At 44.3% G+C, this 17524-nt stretch overlaps 1 protein-coding gene across 1 annotated transcript in view; it reads right to left on the bottom strand.

The window, feature by feature from the left end:
- Window positions 1-3293: 3293 nt before the first annotated feature.
- The window catches only part of LOC142560063 (vitellogenin-6-like), a 48453-nt gene continuing 34222 nt past the window's right edge, over window positions 3294-17524 (bottom strand). The window contains exons 17-25 of the mRNA XM_075671840.1: window positions 17425-17524; window positions 13962-14171; window positions 12367-12630; window positions 10849-10983; window positions 9577-9819; window positions 8080-8380; window positions 6578-6735; window positions 5167-5406; window positions 3294-3764 (exon numbers count right to left, since the gene is read on the bottom strand). The exon at window positions 17425-17524 is cut by the window's right edge and continues 204 nt beyond it. Coding sequence (XP_075527955.1) covers window positions 3600-3764; window positions 5167-5406; window positions 6578-6735; window positions 8080-8380; window positions 9577-9819; window positions 10849-10983; window positions 12367-12630; window positions 13962-14171; window positions 17425-17524 — 1816 coding nt within the window. The 3' untranslated portion in view covers window positions 3294-3599. The remainder of the gene's footprint in view (window positions 3765-5166; window positions 5407-6577; window positions 6736-8079; window positions 8381-9576; window positions 9820-10848; window positions 10984-12366; window positions 12631-13961; window positions 14172-17424) is intronic.

Below are 17524 nucleotides of genomic sequence, written 5' to 3'. Positions count from 1 at the left end.
AGGCGCGCCTTAGGGGGGAGGGGACTCTACCAATTTCTACCAAGTTGCCAATTTCTACCACCTGGGGTTCTTCAACGTGCACCTAAATCTAAGTACACAGGTGTTTTGGCATTTCGCCCCCATCGGAATGCGGCCGCAGTGGCCGGGATTCGATCCCGCGACCTCGTGCTCAGCAGCCCAACACCATAGCCACTGAGCAACCACGGCGGGTAAATTACGTATTTAAGCACTCCAGAGCATTACGACTGAGCTTTACGTGCGGCGCCAAATTGAACCCTAAACGATGGCATAACTACGAACGCCACTAAGACCAAACTTAAGGGAGACAAAAAAAGAAAGAAAGGGGGGAAGGTGGGGGGTCACGATTACTATGGCATAACTCTATGTGAACTCAAATGCGTGTAGATTAAACAGAGCTTTTGAAGAAGTTTCTTAAGCATTGTATGCATGAAATTGACGCCCGGCCATTATCAGCTGTTTCCCAGCGTCTCGAGAGAACTCTGTGTTGCAGGAAATTTATATTTAGGAGAAGTGGTAGCAATGCGTAGCTATATTTCACATTTCTAGCCTAATTGGGTGCCTTACAAATAATTCTGGAATCATAAGTACCGAAATTTGGGTGAGTTAGTATGCATTTATTCTTAAGAAAGTTCCAAGCAGCACCTGTCTGGGTTGTTTTCTCTACCCTTTGTCTACGTCTTCTCGCGCTTCTTGGAACTCTCATGAATATAAATTATGGAATATTCATTTGATAGAACTTTTGATATGGTTGTTGAAAGTAAGAGCCATGTTATGGGTGATGCATAGGCATAACTCAAAGTGGGTGGACATCCCATTGCCTTGGCTGAACTACAAATGCCCCCTAGATAAAATTCAACAAAAATACGGGGACGCTACATGGCGTATTTGCATGCGAAGTTAAATTCGTGTGGATTAAGTACAGCGTCTGCAAAATTTTTGTTAATAATATGTTAGGAAGTGTCATGCGGCTGTTGTCAGCTATGCCTCCAAGTGACCCGTAGCTCTACGTCACACCAAGATTACATTTGTTGTAAATGAGGATCATGTTAAGTGCAATGTGGGACGAAACATTAACGTTCCTCGCCTAATTAGAAGTGAGTGAGTGAGAAAACTTCATTTCGAATCAGAACAATTCGCGTCCGGCGAGTTAGTGGGCTGGGGCACCCGCCGAGATTACGGCCAAGAGTTCTTGCCTCTCGGCGGCTTCCTTGGCCCACTGGACTGCCCAGAGTTGGTTTTCTAGCTTCGAGCTGAGCAGCGCGGCCTGCCATCGCGTGCGGAGGCAGTCGATAGAGGCTTCGCTCACATTGTCCTGTATTAGTTCCTGGCATTCCCATAGCATGTGTTCTAGGGTGGCTCTGGTGCCACACGCTTTGTATCTATCTGTCGGGTATATGTCTGGATAAATAGCGTGCATTAGTTTCGGGCTCTTGTATGATTTGGTTTGTAATTGTCGCCACTGGACAGCTTGCGATCTAGTGAGCTGTGGATGGGGTGGTGGATAAGTTCATCTTTTCATCTTGTAATAACTGGTGATGTCGTTGAACCTGGTCATTCTGTCTTCCCATTCCCATATCTCGGAGGGCCCTGTCGAGGGGTCTACGTTCGTCACAGCTCGAAAAGTCAGTCTTAGAGCTACGTTGTGTGCCGCCGCGTAAGGGTTGTCCTCTCCCGTTGAGTCGGTGGTATGGGCTGGTATCCATAGGATTTGGACGCATCTGTCTTCCCTTGTTGACTTGCCTAATTAGAAGCGTTGGAAATATTTACCTAACTCTCGCTCTCCTTATTTTATGCGTTATACGTTCGTAGTCAGTTTACCCGGTGCCCTCGAAGAACTGCACCAGGTACCTTGTTTAGGTTTGTGTAAAATAAGGGCCAGGTTTTGGGTAATATGCAGGCGATATTCGAAGCGTATGGTTTAATAATGACCTTAGCAGTAAGTTAGGTATGGAAGCAATCTGGAGCATTATCAGTGTGTTTTACGAACAACACAGAATTTATCCCGATGCCATCGGAGAACTAAGGCAAGCCAGATCAAAGGTTAGCGAAAAAGGGCCGGCAAAACATTATGGCTAATGTTCGGGCGGAGTAAAACGAGCGTGGATTACAGCCTTTGTGGAAATCCCTTAACAACGGCTGTGAAGCGTTCTATGCGAGCAAGATTCAAAACGGGCCAGTCCGTATGCAGGGAACCTCCTTAAGTACGTACAGTTAAAACTCGATCTAACGAAACCGGATTTCATGAAGTTCCCAATCAAACAAAAATATTTACATTCCCCGGCAGGTACCCATAGGGTTCTAACTTATCATCAACCCGAATTAACGTAAACAATCTTGGCTGAAATCGACTTAACGAAGTGTTTCCCGAAATAAATTAGATAAATAAAGCAGTGATGTTTTTCTAATTTTGACACAGACGGTTTCTCCTTCAAACGTGCGCTCTAAAGATATCGCGTTAAAACATCTAGGCGCCATGGTCACTATCCTAGCTTTATTTTGAGGAGGCTGCGCGACGCGCTCATGCACCAAACATCCGATTCAACACCGCCTCGGTAGAGGCGGCGATGGTTGCTTTCGTTATTTCATGGTTTATGCGACAGATGATTGGATTAGCGGCAAATATAGCGACGCGGTAGTCTTTGCGTGTCGCTACATTACAGTTTTAGATTTCGAAGGACCGAAAAATTATTTTCTCCATTATACGAACTTTCCGATTTAACGAAATAATTTGAGCGTGGTCGTCCCTTTGTTAAATCGAGTTTCAACTGTCATTTATTTGCACTCGACAGAAATTATTATTGCAACTGCTCGAGAGAAACAGCTTTGCTGGAAATTGCGTTGTGCTTCTGCAAGGTTGTACAAGACTCTTACCTTTTGTATTTCATTGAGTGACTGACTGGTTGATTAGTTGATCTGTTCATTTCTTTCCTTCATTTATTAAGTTATGATAGCCTTTATTTAATCTTATGGCCTGTGTTATAAGAGGCGAGGGAGGTAATCTGTCAAAGGGAGGTCGCCGGCCTGCTTAAAGACGGGTGAGAAATTTTTTTCTTTCATTATTGATTTATGAAACTACCAACGCTTAACATAATTCGAACATTGTGGTTGATGGTAGCGTCAGTCCCTCTCACTGAAGCTGCTCTTTCTGTCAGTATTTCCTCATTATGTAAGTACGATAACTAAAATGTGGACGTTCGGCTAACCTTTGACGGCGCATTGATGGGAAGTGTTGACCAGGTTTAACTCGGCTTTTAAACATAAACGCATAAGTGGTCAGTTTATCACATCTTTCTTTATTTGCATTTTTTTGTCATATACACGGAAGATGAAGAACTTGTGCTTTGTGCTATTGGCTTATATTGGCTTTTTTAAAACCATGGATAAAAGGATATGAAGAGCTTGCAGTTTTGTGAAAGATTAAAATTTGAGATCTCTCTGCGATTGTGGCCATCATGGAAAGCTAGACGCCGTCACTTCTTTCCGGTCTGGCTACCCTCTTTTTAATCGTAACAGTTTGCCAAAGATATGTTCATTGTAATGATGTGATGGTCGATAAGAGCGTCCACTGCCAAGGACAGCTAGTGTGCAGGTGGGTGGCAGTCAGCGCTGGGCACAACGTAGCTCCTGGCGAACTCGAGCGTGTTGTTGTACAGGTGGCCGTCGGGTCCGGACAGCTCGTGGTTCTTGTCCAGGTTGTAGTTGCCACACAGGCCGCACAGCTTTCCACGGTAGAATGGTGCAGCCTGCAAGATAAATGTGCGAATAAATTTGAAGTAAAGCAGACTACATAGAATCAAGTTATATCGACGAAGGCGTGCAGAATGGTCCGGGGCTATGACCCTAATTTACACGCAATTTCCCACATGCTCATCCGAGTACAACGTCCAATATCCACAAAATGTATCATCTGTAAATGTCGCCCACGATCCGATTACCGACGTGAGTGGGCAGCGTACGATCGGGGGCAGGCGGGAACAGTAAGTTCCCGCATACACACCGCACCGCGGTTACCCATGGATGTGGAGTTCTGTTTCTTAGCACGAGGTTGCGGTTTCGCATCCCTGCAACGGCAGTGACATTCCGATCGGCCGTTAATTGAAGAAATGTTCACGCAGCGCGCTTCTGGTTCTCGTTCATTAACCCTAGGTGCATGCTTATCAAAATTAGCCCCCAAGTACCCACGTCTATGTGGCGTGTCAGAACTCCCGTGTTCCTTTGCTGCGTAAGACCCCATCGATCAATGCAAGGGGCTTTTTGGTGTCGAATTCGTGACGGAATTGTCCTCATGTTCGTAAAGTCTTCGAAGATCACAAGCTTTCTATTAAAAAAATGCTCCTTAACAAGCTTTGTAGTTAGCCATGGTATGGTCCTCAACACCGGGCATACTGACCAGTATGCCCGGTGTTAGAACAGTATGCACCATCCATTTGTTCGGCTCGTTCATAGCCGATTTCGATATACAGTTTGTGTATAAGAATTGGCAGTTCCTTCCGCGCAGCAAGTTTAAAGACGTGGTCATAGCGGAGACGTGGTCGCAGCCGAGACGAGGCCAGTGAGGTAGACGATGATGTGTATATGTCGAGTGTACCGTAAATGGTCACATGACCTGATTCAAGAATACAAAATCTTTGCTGGCAACAACCCGATTGCAGCACGGATATCGAGGATTCAATCGCAAACCATACAACTCCTAGACCACATCATTGAGGATGCATATGCCGAAAATACTGTATTATTATGGGAAACGATGTATTGGTAGCAATGTAGATGCACATTATACTTTACAGAGATTTATATTCAGACAAGGACCACATTTTGGAGCGAAGTGTGAGAAGAATACTTCCGCAACACTAAGAAAGCCGAAGACCGGAGAAATGGGAATGATAAAATTGAAAGAATAAGTTGTAGCTCTTGCGTAGACTGCCGTTTCAATTGCGCCTTTCAATGTACAAAGTTGGAAACATAGAAATGAAAAATAGTTGGAAAGCGATGATTCTTGAGCATCAGCTTAGCTGCCACAATTAGCAGTCGTAGTAATGGTAGTTTTTTGCGTGTGAGTTCTACTCATTGCACAACTAAATATCTGAGTCCCTTCTAAAATTCTGCTGTCCCCGTTCTTAGGACAAATGCAATGGCTGTACTAACCTCGACCGCGAGCAAGTTTCCGTCGAACCCCACATGGAGGCCGTAAGGCTCGGAGTCCAGCTTGTACCATTTTGTGGCCTCCTTCTTGATCCTGAACAGCTCAGTGTCATGAGAGGTGTGGCTGTAGGGTTGCTCTGGCGTGATGTCTACTTTGGTGCCGTCTACGCGCACCACCAGACCGGATTGATCACCCAATGGCAAGATCTCAATCATGGTCGTGTGGATGAACACCCTCAGTGCCTGCGTTCGATTGCAGAAAGAGAGAAGAGATTCGATTTATTGCACTTGGGAAGATATAGAGGGTATGCCTTAAATAATCTGTTGACGATAGTATTCTGATGTCTTTATAATAATGCCAGTCATGAACACTATAGCTTGATGGTTTAAAAAAGAGATGCCCATGGTTGCAATAGATTCAGAAAGTTGCCAATTGCTCGGTCGTCTCTTAGCAGCCAATAAACCATAAATACCTTAATATTTGACGCCTAACGCCACGCTTTCTACTGCAAATTATTCGTAAGTGCCTAAAAGATCTACAACGGCCACAAAGAAGAAAATGTGCCTCAAATATGTGAGCGTTTCAGTGCTTACACAATAGTACCATTCCAATAACTAGCCAGGAAGCCAGGATGATATCAAATTAAAAGAAAGCAGCCAAGCACGCATACACGCAGGCTTTAATCATGCACGCTAATAACTCCGGTGGTAACAAATTGCACTGGCTGTGCTATGCGAACTGATAGTTGAGGCAACCGCATCTCCTGCCTTTATCTTAAGTGGTTGCTTTTAGCGTCCATTGCAAATAACGTGCATTGACAAGAGGGCACATGTTGCAAAAGATCATAAAGCATACTCTCAAGACAGTGTGTGGATTAATTGTTAATGGCGTCCAAAGTTTCCTTCAATGTATGCTGCTCACCATGAGAGGTCATTCTGAAGCATACTTCACTGTTAAGCTGCTTGAAGACTCGTCGACGCTTATCATTCTATAATAGGCCAGGCTCGCAGGCAGGGATATTGGCCGATATAAGGCAACAGTATGAGGCTACGTCATCATAGTGATCAACAGTAGCTGAACAAAAGAAGTCTCTGCCACGTATCCACAAGTTGACTCGTCCTCGTCTTGTTTTCCCTGACGAACACTAGTCCCATAAAGGAACATTGGCTCCAGGTTTAGGCTTCCCGTGTCTGTCTACTGTTGACAACTTTATATCTCCACTTTTCTGTGAACCCTTCAGCGTGTTTAGACTTCACTGTCAAATGCACACACACGACGTGAATGGATTGTGCATTCAGTAATATATGATATTTACTGCGGAACCTTACTTCGACAGATGATTATAAAAAACCAGCTGACGCGACGAATGAAGTTTGCTCTCGCTTAGGTTGACCGCTTGGGACGAATCCTCACCTTGCTGAGAGAGGGGTTGTTCGTGGCACGGACCAGGACCAGGAATCTCTTGTTAGGCGAACAGTCGCGGGCGACCACTTTGTAGCAGTCCGTCTCCGGCAGTTGGACAACGGTGCCGTCGAAGGTGCGCACGCTCAGATACTGCAGGTCACAGTACTCTGTAGCCGGAAAAAGATTGACGGCCTTGTGAGATATATAAATATTGAGGTGAGTACAGCAGGGTAATACGAATTAAATGAACACAGTGAATGCCTGTGCACTGCACGCAAGAAGAGTAAGCATATTTGAATGTTCTGGCACTTGCGCCCTCTTCGCCGGCTTGAACAACAATATTTGTTCAATAATTTTTGAACAGTTGCCTAGCACTCGCGATATTAGGTTCCCAGAAAAGGCAAGTCGGTAGGTAATCTCATTTTCGTGCCTGCATGAAATGTTGCAGAAATGCTACTGCAACTTAGTGACACCACGCTCTGCTGTACACTTGCAACGCAGGCAAGAAATCTATGCAGAAAGATAAAAGTGTTTTATGCTAATATCTAGACAAGTGATGCCCAAGCGTTCTCGTGTAGAATCGTAACTAGGAGTAGAGGAACACAAAGTAAACGAACACTGCAGGTTTGTGCCCAAACAAAAACTGCATGCAGGAAGAATAAATACAAAATAATTGTCGCGAGAGAGTAGATGCAGACGTTGGCGCTTCTTTGATGCTTTCCGCTTTGATTAGCAGTATCAGCCAACTGAGTTTTGAAAACTTGGCCAGCAGAGGTAATATTGCGTTCCCAGAAAATTGAAACTGGTACATATTGCTGACTGCCTTGTTCTGCTTGAAATGTTGCAGAAGTCTCGCCGAAACTTCGTGACGCCGCACTGTTTCCTATTTATGCTGAACGAGAATAGCGTTTTAAATACATGTATGTAAACAACACAAGTTAGTGAGGTGGAAACGTCTTTGTGTTTTCTCTAGCTCGGTGATCTGAATACACTGGGCTACATCTGGTGTATGATACGCCAACTATGCCTACTTGAAGGTCTGTGCCAGAAATCCAGGACATGTTGCCATGTTTTCCTTATATACTTTTCACTGCCTGGTATCGATATCATTTTCATCACTTTTGGCAAGGCTAGCAGGTCTCAGCGCGAGGTCTAATAAATCGACAACTCAATACAAAGGGACAATGAATACTATAGGGAAATTGTAGTCTGCCCATTATGCCATGAATCTGCAAATGAAACCCGTAGGGATCTATGAATTTTTTCTGAAAAATTCATGTCTGTTCCCTTTGTACCTTCGTGCTACAGTCAGGAGGATGATAATATTTTTTTCAGCAACCTTCCACCTCCTTGCGGGTTTTTGCAAGACTGGATTTCCCCAATTTATTGTACGTATTGCCAAATTCGTCTGATCGATGCTTTGCACCGACTTCTTTGTGCACGACAGGGCCATTGCCTAAACCTCGAGGTTTACAGCCCCTCATGGTTTAGGCTTCCGATGGAACACTTACTGTGTCTGTAGAGCGTGGAGTACTCCGCAGCGTTCGAGTAACCGGTTATCGAGAAGATCCTCGGCTCGAGGATCTTGCTAAATGTGGGCACCTCCCAGTGCTCGTGGTGGTGGCCGTCCTCGGTCGTGACGACCATGTTGGTGCATGGTTTGTCGTCAGCACCCCACCAGGGGACTTGCGAGACGACGTGGAGCTTGCCGTGGCCACCCGTGAAGTATGAGCGAAGCACACCCAGGAAGCCGGCTTTCCAGGGTTTGCGCGCGTAGCGTTTCGCGTAGTACGGTGACAAGCGGCTCAGCAGCTGCGGAACAAGGCAGTGTGAAAATAGACGTGTTTTTAACGTGATTTGCATTTTCGAAAGCCGACTTCGAGGAGAAAAAGAAAGATCTTCCCTGGAGTACGAGCGACGTAAGTGCGAGGTGGAACTGTAGGAGGTGCACCTATCTATAGGGCTAGTTTGTTGCCTCGTGTGTTATATATTTATAGTAAACGGCATTTCAACGACTGTGTCTTGCTAGGGTTGCTAGAAACGCTGGCAGTCAATGATATGAAGCCTGTCAGTGCATCTATCTGGGCGTAAATGATGACGCAGTTGCCTTGCTCGAAGCCGTCTGCTTTTGAGGGCAGAGAAAAGGTGAATGAAGCTGTTGGTCCAAAATAAATAAACGACTGGGTAAAGATGGGTGTCATGAGGTATGGAAGGCAGAGAACATAATCTCCTTTTGGGGATACAAGGATGCCTTAGGGCTGAGTGGTTTGTTATCCCGTCCATGGGCCTTAATATCAGAGAGTAGACGCAGCGGAGTGATAAGGAAAACTATAACTTCTTGGCCCCAGTTGCCACTTCGTTTCACAAGGCATTGACATACATTATCGCCCTCGAACCGAAAATTCTCTCTTTGTCGACGTCAGGATTAACAGAAAATGTATGGCTGACAAGTAGAAACAGAAAGGGGCTGATTGCTTTGAGTCCGATGCCGACTTACTGAGAACAAATGTCCTTTGACACTACACTAAACTTGTGGATTTTGTGTCTATGTTTGTATGCGCAGTCACATTTGCTGGTGATATAGTAGTCTGTATTCAGAACAACATAATTCTGGTAGAAATCACCGATAATCGTAATCGAATAAACCTCTAGCACATATGTTTAAATGCGGTAGGTTCCGGTTAATGATCGCAGCATTTCGTAATTACATAAACTATCTAAAGGACAAAGAAGGACATGCGAATGACACATCCGCGAAGAATGTGTTATGATACAAAGTGGATCACGAACTGACGCCAGAGGAACTGAGCTGGCACTGCAGATCGCCGCCTAGAGAGTAAGCTTCCCCACATTGCTATTCACACTCTACCGCACTACACCCTTTTTAGCTATGTACGGTTAAATCTGCAACCAACCGTACTTTGAAAGATTACGCGTTGATTAGTTCAATGATCGCATTGTCTGAAAGAAGCTAGTGCTTGGAAAAGACGGAAGCATTGTATACTCACGGACTTGTAGTTCTTCCACTCTACGTCTGCGGTGAATTTTCCCAGGCGACTGGAGTGACGGAGCAGTCTGTAGCAGTAGTGGCTGAACATGAGGCCCTTCTCTTGCGTTTGGTGGCATTTGTCTGCGAGCCAGTGGAGGAATGTGCTGCTGAACCTGTTCCTGCCGACTGCCTTGCCTTCAGCCGCGGCTGCCAACTGTTGTTCGTCCTCGTCGGTGTGTGTGAACTTGCCGTTAATCGTGATCTGTTTTTAGAGAAAAAAGTACAAGGTTTCGACGTATCTCTGCAACCTACAAAGGATGTAAACTTCCGGGTAGTTGTTACGACGCGTTGACAACATCGAGGTACTACAGTTTCACACAGGATTGAACGCTTCTTGAAACTGACTTTCTTTCTCACAACAGCGATCTCTAAGTTAGCTTGGAGTGATTGTTATTTTTGAGGTCTGTTTGCTTTTCCAAGGGGAAATAAAAGCAGTTCGATTATTGGCAGAAAAATTGAAAATCAAATTCCAATTTCATCAAACTCCCCAAAATCAAACTCCCCACTATGGCGTCTGCATATCCACATTGTGGTGCTGTGTAGAAAAATACTGTTCCTGCTTCTTTTTTTTTATATTTCGCGATACACCGCAGTGACGATGACGTAGCTGTGGTGTTACAGATTTACCTCTGTTCAAAGTTTAGCCAGTTCTTTCTCATTATTATCCCCTTTATTGTTTTGATGCTTGCTGTTTGTAATTTATAACGTCGTGACTGAATTAAGCGAACAGCCGCTAGTTTTACTATGTTTGGACAGCTTTCGTTTCTTATTTTTAATGCAGGTCATTTATAACCTTGATGAAAGAAACCATGAAATGTGCCACCGTAAAGAAATTTTAGGTTTGTCTTACTCTTTGTTGAAGTGATGTTCCCTTTCATAACGGACACCACTGTACAGCGGATAACACTTAATTTGTTTCTCAGAAACAATTAATCATGGTGTGGGGATTCAAATCTAACATGTTCACTAGCAAAAAGTATTTTTACCCTGAAACATTCAGTCTCATTAAACAATATAATGCGTCACTTGAGTGTTTAGCCATTATGAACTATTGACAGTAATTTTGGGTGTTCGCGTTCATATCGCTCGAGGAAGTACATTTCAGTGCCGCAAGGTGAGAGTTAAGTGACGGTAGCTTTGCTTGTCCTCAGTCGAGCACGATGACGGTGGCCCACTGATTTTGGTCCCCGATCAAGGTTTTATCCTGGTCGGCGTCAATCAGCAAACTTACACTCGAGCCAGCTTCGCAGGTGCTTCCATAGTGGACGTCAAGGTGCGCGTCGACGTGGTGGCCCGCGTAGAACGTAGCCATGTTAGTTACGCTCCAGTCGGGCTTGGGAAATTTCGCCGATGCGTTCAGGCAGATCTGCAGAAATGAGGTGAACAGACAGAAGCAATTTTTTTCCTTCACTTTGCTACAGCCCTCTACACCCGCTCCGGGCTTAGAAAAACGAAATCGGCTTAGCACGGAGATCACTAACAGAGTAGCAGGTACCTCCCGCTGCCCCATTTCACTTATATATACCGTCTGTGCTAGCTAAATTTAGCCAAGCTGCTGAATGAAAAAAAAAAAATAAAAAAATAAAAAGGCGGTGCAACATGCAACAATGAAATTCATTTTTTTCGGTTGTCAGAGGTGTGACGACCGTGCAACGCAGGGTTGGGATCGTATCTTGTACTGTGTATTTAATTTCTTTTTCGTTCAAACGCTTGTCTAAAGTTAGTTGGGACACTCTATAGAATAAGATGTCGTGAGTGATGAAAATACCACTGAATGCCATGCAAAAATTAATTGAACCGAATAGTGAATTAAGTTATGTCGCGCTTAGGCGCGCGGTTGACAAAAAAAACGAATCAAATTAAATTTCAATTGCATGCGTATTCCGTGCAACGTAAAAATAAATAAATTAAAATCAATATAAAGTTCAAACGTATATACAGTATTATTATTCTTCGTCATGGTTGCACGAAACGGAAATATTCTGCACAGCACACATACAAACCCTTCTTTGCAAAGACTGGAGACTTGCCAGGTGTCCCGTTAATTTATTGTCATTAATATTATTTTTCTGAAAGCATTTCTACGGAGAACGACCAAAATGTAGTTCCCATGATTTATGACGATGGCGTCTTTGGGAATTCCACACAAAGACGTATACATTCCACTAATATTCGATGGACTATGCGTATGGTCAGTTTCATACCATAAGCAAATTGATGGTATACTTGGAAACGCCTTGTGTGCCGAACTGATCCAAATTTTATTCGCATAATTCTGCACAAACCTACCCTGTACGTCACATACGGTTTATACAAATTTTCAAGCTAGGCGTTGTCGGTGCATACAAAAAATTACTTGCATGCTGCATTGACAGAATTTTTAGCACTTGTCAGAAATTCCTGTCAGATTCTCCTGTTTCATTATGCGTCATCTGCGTTTACATTATAGAATTCACTGGTGGTACATTAGTTTAACAGTCACTAATTTGAGTAACCGCTTCAACGAGTAAATAAAAAGAAACATATCTTTTCGCAGACTACCAGTCACACTTTGGCAGGAAGTTGAATAACATATTTCAAGCTTTAAAACGTACTAATGCGACAGCGCTTGTATTCTTTTCGACATCTTTATTGAGCACACTGTAAAAGAGCGTGAGCTCGTTTGTGCTACTTGTTCCTTTTGCTAGCGGTTATGCATCGTTCAGTGCGCGTAACAAAGCCGCGATACACACTGCCTTGCAAGGCTTACCTTCAGCCCTTCGGTGTCAGCGTGGCTGAACGGCGTCCTGTCGTAGAAGAACTGCAGCTTATGGTTGAACAGGTCGTGGTTGAAAGAGTACCGCAACTCGGCGGCCACCTTTCGCTCCTTGGTGTCACCCTTGAAGTTGACGTCGAGTTTCAGGACGTGGGTGGACGGCACCTCGGGATCATCGGCGATTTGGTCGTGCACGTTGAAGTGGCTGTGCCGTTCATCGTCTGGCTCCAAGAACTTGTACGAAATGTCGATGTCCAGCTAAAAGAGAGATTCAAGAAGACCATACTTTAAACCGTGGGGGAGCTGGACATGAGTGCTTGCTGATTAGGATTTTCTTTCCTTATGTATGTTATGTATTCATTTGCTGCACTTATTCTCCAAGTCTGCGTTAGGTGATTCGTACGTAAGCTTTCAATTGCATGGCCCCCTAGAGCCCCTATAAAGCTGCAACAGAAGCACAAAGCACGAAACACACATTAGAAAACAATATTATCAAATAATTAGCCATTTTATGTCCTTGAAACGTCTTCAGAGACATACCAGGAAACAATAATTATGGCTCAAGATAATAGCCATTTCGATGGGTGTGAAATGCGAAAACACCCGTGTACTTAGATTTAGGTGCACGTTAAAGAACCCCAGGTGGTCGAAATTTCCGGAGTCCTCCACTACGGCGTGCCTCATAATCAGAAAGTGGCTTTGGCACGTAAAACCCCATAATTTAATTGATTTAATCAAGAAAATAGCAATGTAGGAGGTAAGATATTTGAATCACTATGCTTTCTTTTGTATGTGCTACTGTAGTGTGGTTCAGTTATCCCGGTTGTCCTCATTTGATACGCTGCATGCTTGCCCGAAGGTCTGAATTTAAAAGGATTATCTGCCTGCCTGATATTGTCGTAAGATCCTCTGACATCTATTCAAAGTTAAATTTGATCAAACTGTCTGCACTCTTCGTACTTTTCTGGATCTGATGATGGTTTTGAGTGCGTACTGCAGCCGAAAATAGTTTCCGATCACAGGTACCTGTTTAATAGTGAACCATTCTTTTATCTTTAAAATTTGTCGGGCAGGAGATGAATTTGCCGAATTCAGATGTTTTATTCGTTTAAGAGGCTAGTGAGGCGCCATCATGTAGCGTTTATTATTTCTGGCGCTGTGTATTTTGCACATCTGTTGTAGATGCCTTGATACAAAGAAAGATGCTGCTGGTGTATTTTTGTTATGTGCAGTTTGTGCTCACGATACGATTCATCAAATTGAGAAGTGCTCATTGAACCGGCCACGCAGCTGTTTAATGAATCGCTGTCATCCCGTTTCTGCAGTTATCACATCTCATAATTGCCGTGTACAGCAAAGCAAGAAGAGAAATTCAGAATAAGAAATTGTAGAATAAGAACGCGCGAACTTCACGCTGGGAAAGCAGTCAAATTTTCCCGACTGTTATGCTAATTTGCAATTTTAAGGCAAACGCTCGTCCCGCTCCGTCTTCTAATCAAGAGCAGCGGTGACTCTCTGTTAATTTCTGTCTGGTCTTTCTCACACCTAACATGTCACGTCTGCATTTAAGGGCGGCCTTCTTGACTCACTTCCTTGGTGGGGTCTTTAGCAGCGGGGAGAGCGTAGATCTTGATGTCACGTGGGTGCCAGTGAGGATTGACGGCCATGTAGTAGAAGCGTTCCCTAGACGACATCTCGTGATAGACTTCGCGCACGTCCCGGTGCAGGCCCTTGCTGATCAAGTGGCCCTTGACGTTGAGGCCGACGCCAAAGGTGTCGTCGAAGTAGTGCCGGTCGAACTGCGCATGCGCGCGAGTAAATGGAATTAAAATAAGGGGAACATCTAGTAGGAAATCCACTCTTATCGACGTTTCAAGTTGCTATGAAATAAGCAGTTTGTATGCGTGCATGCGTGCATTTGAGTTTGTTGTTCTAAATCTGGAGGAGGGGGCGCCGACCCTAACGGTCAGTTAAAGATCCACCAGGGTACATATTTTACATAATACATCGTCGAAGTGAAAGGTTTCACTTCAATTGTCTTAAAGATCATGCCACAAGTACCCGTTCGAAACAGCGCGAAAAAACGAGATGCCTGCAAGTAGGCAAGAACACGCTGGCTGGCCTGAAGCTGCTGCACCTAAAGAAATAGCCGTTTGCCTGTAATGTTTCTTGTTGCGCGCTTTCTTCGTGTGCATGATTATTGTCAGCGACCCAGAATTATCGGACATAGTCTCTTCTCTTCATTAATGAAATTGCGGTGTCCGCGAAGGTATCCCCAGCAGACTGATGTGCCCTATAATTAGCATATACCACAGATAGTGTCATCTCTTAGCGACACTCGCCCGAACATCCGGCAATCTCCAGTAAAAGCTCAGTGGCCTAAAAAAAAATAAAAAACGTTTAAGGTCATTGTGTAGAAGCGTCCATACGTTATTTATAAGGTTACAAAACGTAGCATTAATATTCTAAGATTTCTTTAAAATTTAAAATTTTGCGTAGACAGTCTCGACATAGGTTTTATTTATTATGAAATAAGTCTCAGGGGCCCCGTTTTTTCGCAGAGATTATTTGTTTTTCTGTCTCCTTACGAGGTCTTTTGCTTTTTATCCCACTACCCCCGTCCCCAAGTGCAGCGCAACCAAACTACCTCTGTTTAACTACCCTGTCTTTCCATAAATCACCCCACTATCTCTTGCTGCCATCCTGCTCGCCATCCCCCCCCTCCCTTACGACGTGCCTCATAATCAGAAAGTGGTTTTCGCACGTAAAACCCCATATTTTAATTTTTTTTAAATTTTTCCTGCACTACAGTGTTCATACTGAACGATTTCCTCTCTCAGCCAGATTTAAACTTGTTAGAAACTTTTATTTTTATCACAACGATCTTTCGCATGCATCAAAGGATTACAGGGCTACACAGTACAGTTGAGCGAGGGGAATGCATTATGTAGATTTGGAGCCTCTCTAATATTCGATAAACATCCAGCACATGAAATTGGTCTTCATATCTGTTAGCTCATGTAAAGCCACATCCGTCTTCCTTTTTTTTATCTACTACTCGTACTTTTTCACTGTTTTTATCGCTTCTATCTATCCATTCTACAATGTGCGTTTCTTTTTGCTTATGCCTGACATTGAGCGGATATGCTCCGTTTGTGCGTTCTATTATATGATGCTGTTATGCACCACCAGTTGTATGAACCTTACTAAACCCCCGACACGGACATTTATCTTGCCCTCATGGCAGTCTTGTCACTCCTAGGTTGCTATACGGCCTTTAGTATAACGCCGTCTCCTAAGGCATCGATAATTTGAATTTTATACTTTCAAGTGATCTATACAAAGCTAAGGTATGAAAGCAATCAGACATTGACAGAGCAGTGCTTCAGGCTGTCTCCGTTAATTTTACTGATTGCTTATGGCCTTTGAATTTCCACCAAATCCCTTTTAGTATGATTTCCGCTAATATCTGGACAAGCATTTCCCAAAGTCGAGCTATATTTAGCTCGATATTTTCTTTGGCTTTGACCTATCACGTGTTTCGCAATTGATTATTTCAACTCAAATGTGGCGCACCGAGGAGAACTGGAGAACGCACTCGAGGGAAACATTAGCAGCTGATTCTATTATGTATAATTTCAATGCAGGCGTTGTCTTGAGTTGTCCTTTCACCCTGCTTGCAATTTTAACCAATGCCAACTCGCCCTAATTTCATTACTTGCCCGCTTATTGAAGATGTACTCTCGAGTTACTCGCTGTACTCACGAGCTTACAGCGCAAAAACACGGCACAGTCATAGACACACTTCCTTGAACTGAAAGCCACAAGACTACTAAGTACTAAACATATCTACACACTTCCTTGAACTGAAAGCCACGAGACTACTAAGTACTAAACATTTGTGCTCTAGACAAAATTTCTGATACGGTACCCAACTAGAACACATAATACAAGAAAATGAAGAACTGAATTAAAGAAAAGTCGTGATAATGATGAAGCTTACAAGGATGGTGCTCATGATACGTTCTCTTATTTACCTTGTCCATATCTGCTACAGCTCAAGGGTACCCTAATGCAAAAACCACGATCCAACAGCTTTGATGCAGAACGATCGAGCTCTGTGGGCGGGGTTGGTGCACTCTTTACGAAAAGAATACCGTGCACTTTCGCCAGAAAGGGGAAACATGGATTGCCATAACAAATTATTAGACAGGTATACGAACCAAGGAAAGTTTTATCAACCGTATAAAATTTTAAACATTCGCTTACTAACTAAATTAACAAGCATGGTGTCACGCGCGCACAGGCGTTCTCTCCGGTTGCAACTGCGCATGTGACGGCTAGGCACGGTCGCGCGGCCGTATCTTGAGAGCGATCTGCGGTTGGGGCAGATGCTAGGTGCGTCGGTGGCTCGTAGCTTTTGCGTGCTGTGTGTCCTCTTCGCGTTGAAGCGGTAGACAGCGCGAATGACACTTCGCTTGGTGCTGCTGCCGCGTTTCCTCACGTCATCGTTTTGACAGTGAGTGTCCGCAGTCATCGAGTACGATGTGTTCATGTTTGTTGTGCGCACTGACACCATGCTCATTAATTTAGTTAGCAAACGAATGTTTACAAGTTGATACGGTCGATAAAAGTACGATCTTTACTTGGCACGGCTGCCTCATAATTTGCTATCGCAGGCGATGCTTCGCGTTTCGGGCGAAACTGCGTGTTTCTTTATACTACATTTCCTTTATAGCGATTACCGAGGCGAAGTTAGAAGGCCGGTGAGAGCTTGTGCGGACAAGCATCGCGCGGATAACACAGGCTTCTCAGAGCGATGGTGACGTGGCGTCGTGGTGATACCCTCTCCGCTCACACAACGCCTGGCGCGCTATTGCGGCAGCAGGCCTTCCCTTTCGCCCGCTTTACTCCGTCGAGGCGCACACATGACGTGGCGTCGCAGCCAACGAGAATTGAGGTAGCGTTGCGCTGCTACAGACGTTGGCTTTTTCGCTCAATTGGCCAATTGATGCTTTCGCACCAAAAATGTTTCATTGTCTTCTTTTTTACCTGGCTCAGCTCTTCAGGTCGGTAGAGAGGCTTCACCACCTTTGGAAACGAGTCCGTCGCGTGTGCAGGGTTCGCGTTGATGTCGTAGGGTACGGCGAAC

This window comes from Dermacentor variabilis, chromosome 10 (assembly GCF_050947875.1).
Source record: "Dermacentor variabilis isolate Ectoservices chromosome 10, ASM5094787v1, whole genome shotgun sequence".
In the NCBI taxonomy this organism is placed as follows: domain Eukaryota; kingdom Metazoa; phylum Arthropoda; class Arachnida; order Ixodida; family Ixodidae; genus Dermacentor; species Dermacentor variabilis.
Note: the sequence above shows the minus strand (reverse complement) of the source record. Positions and strands in the feature narration are given on the sequence as shown.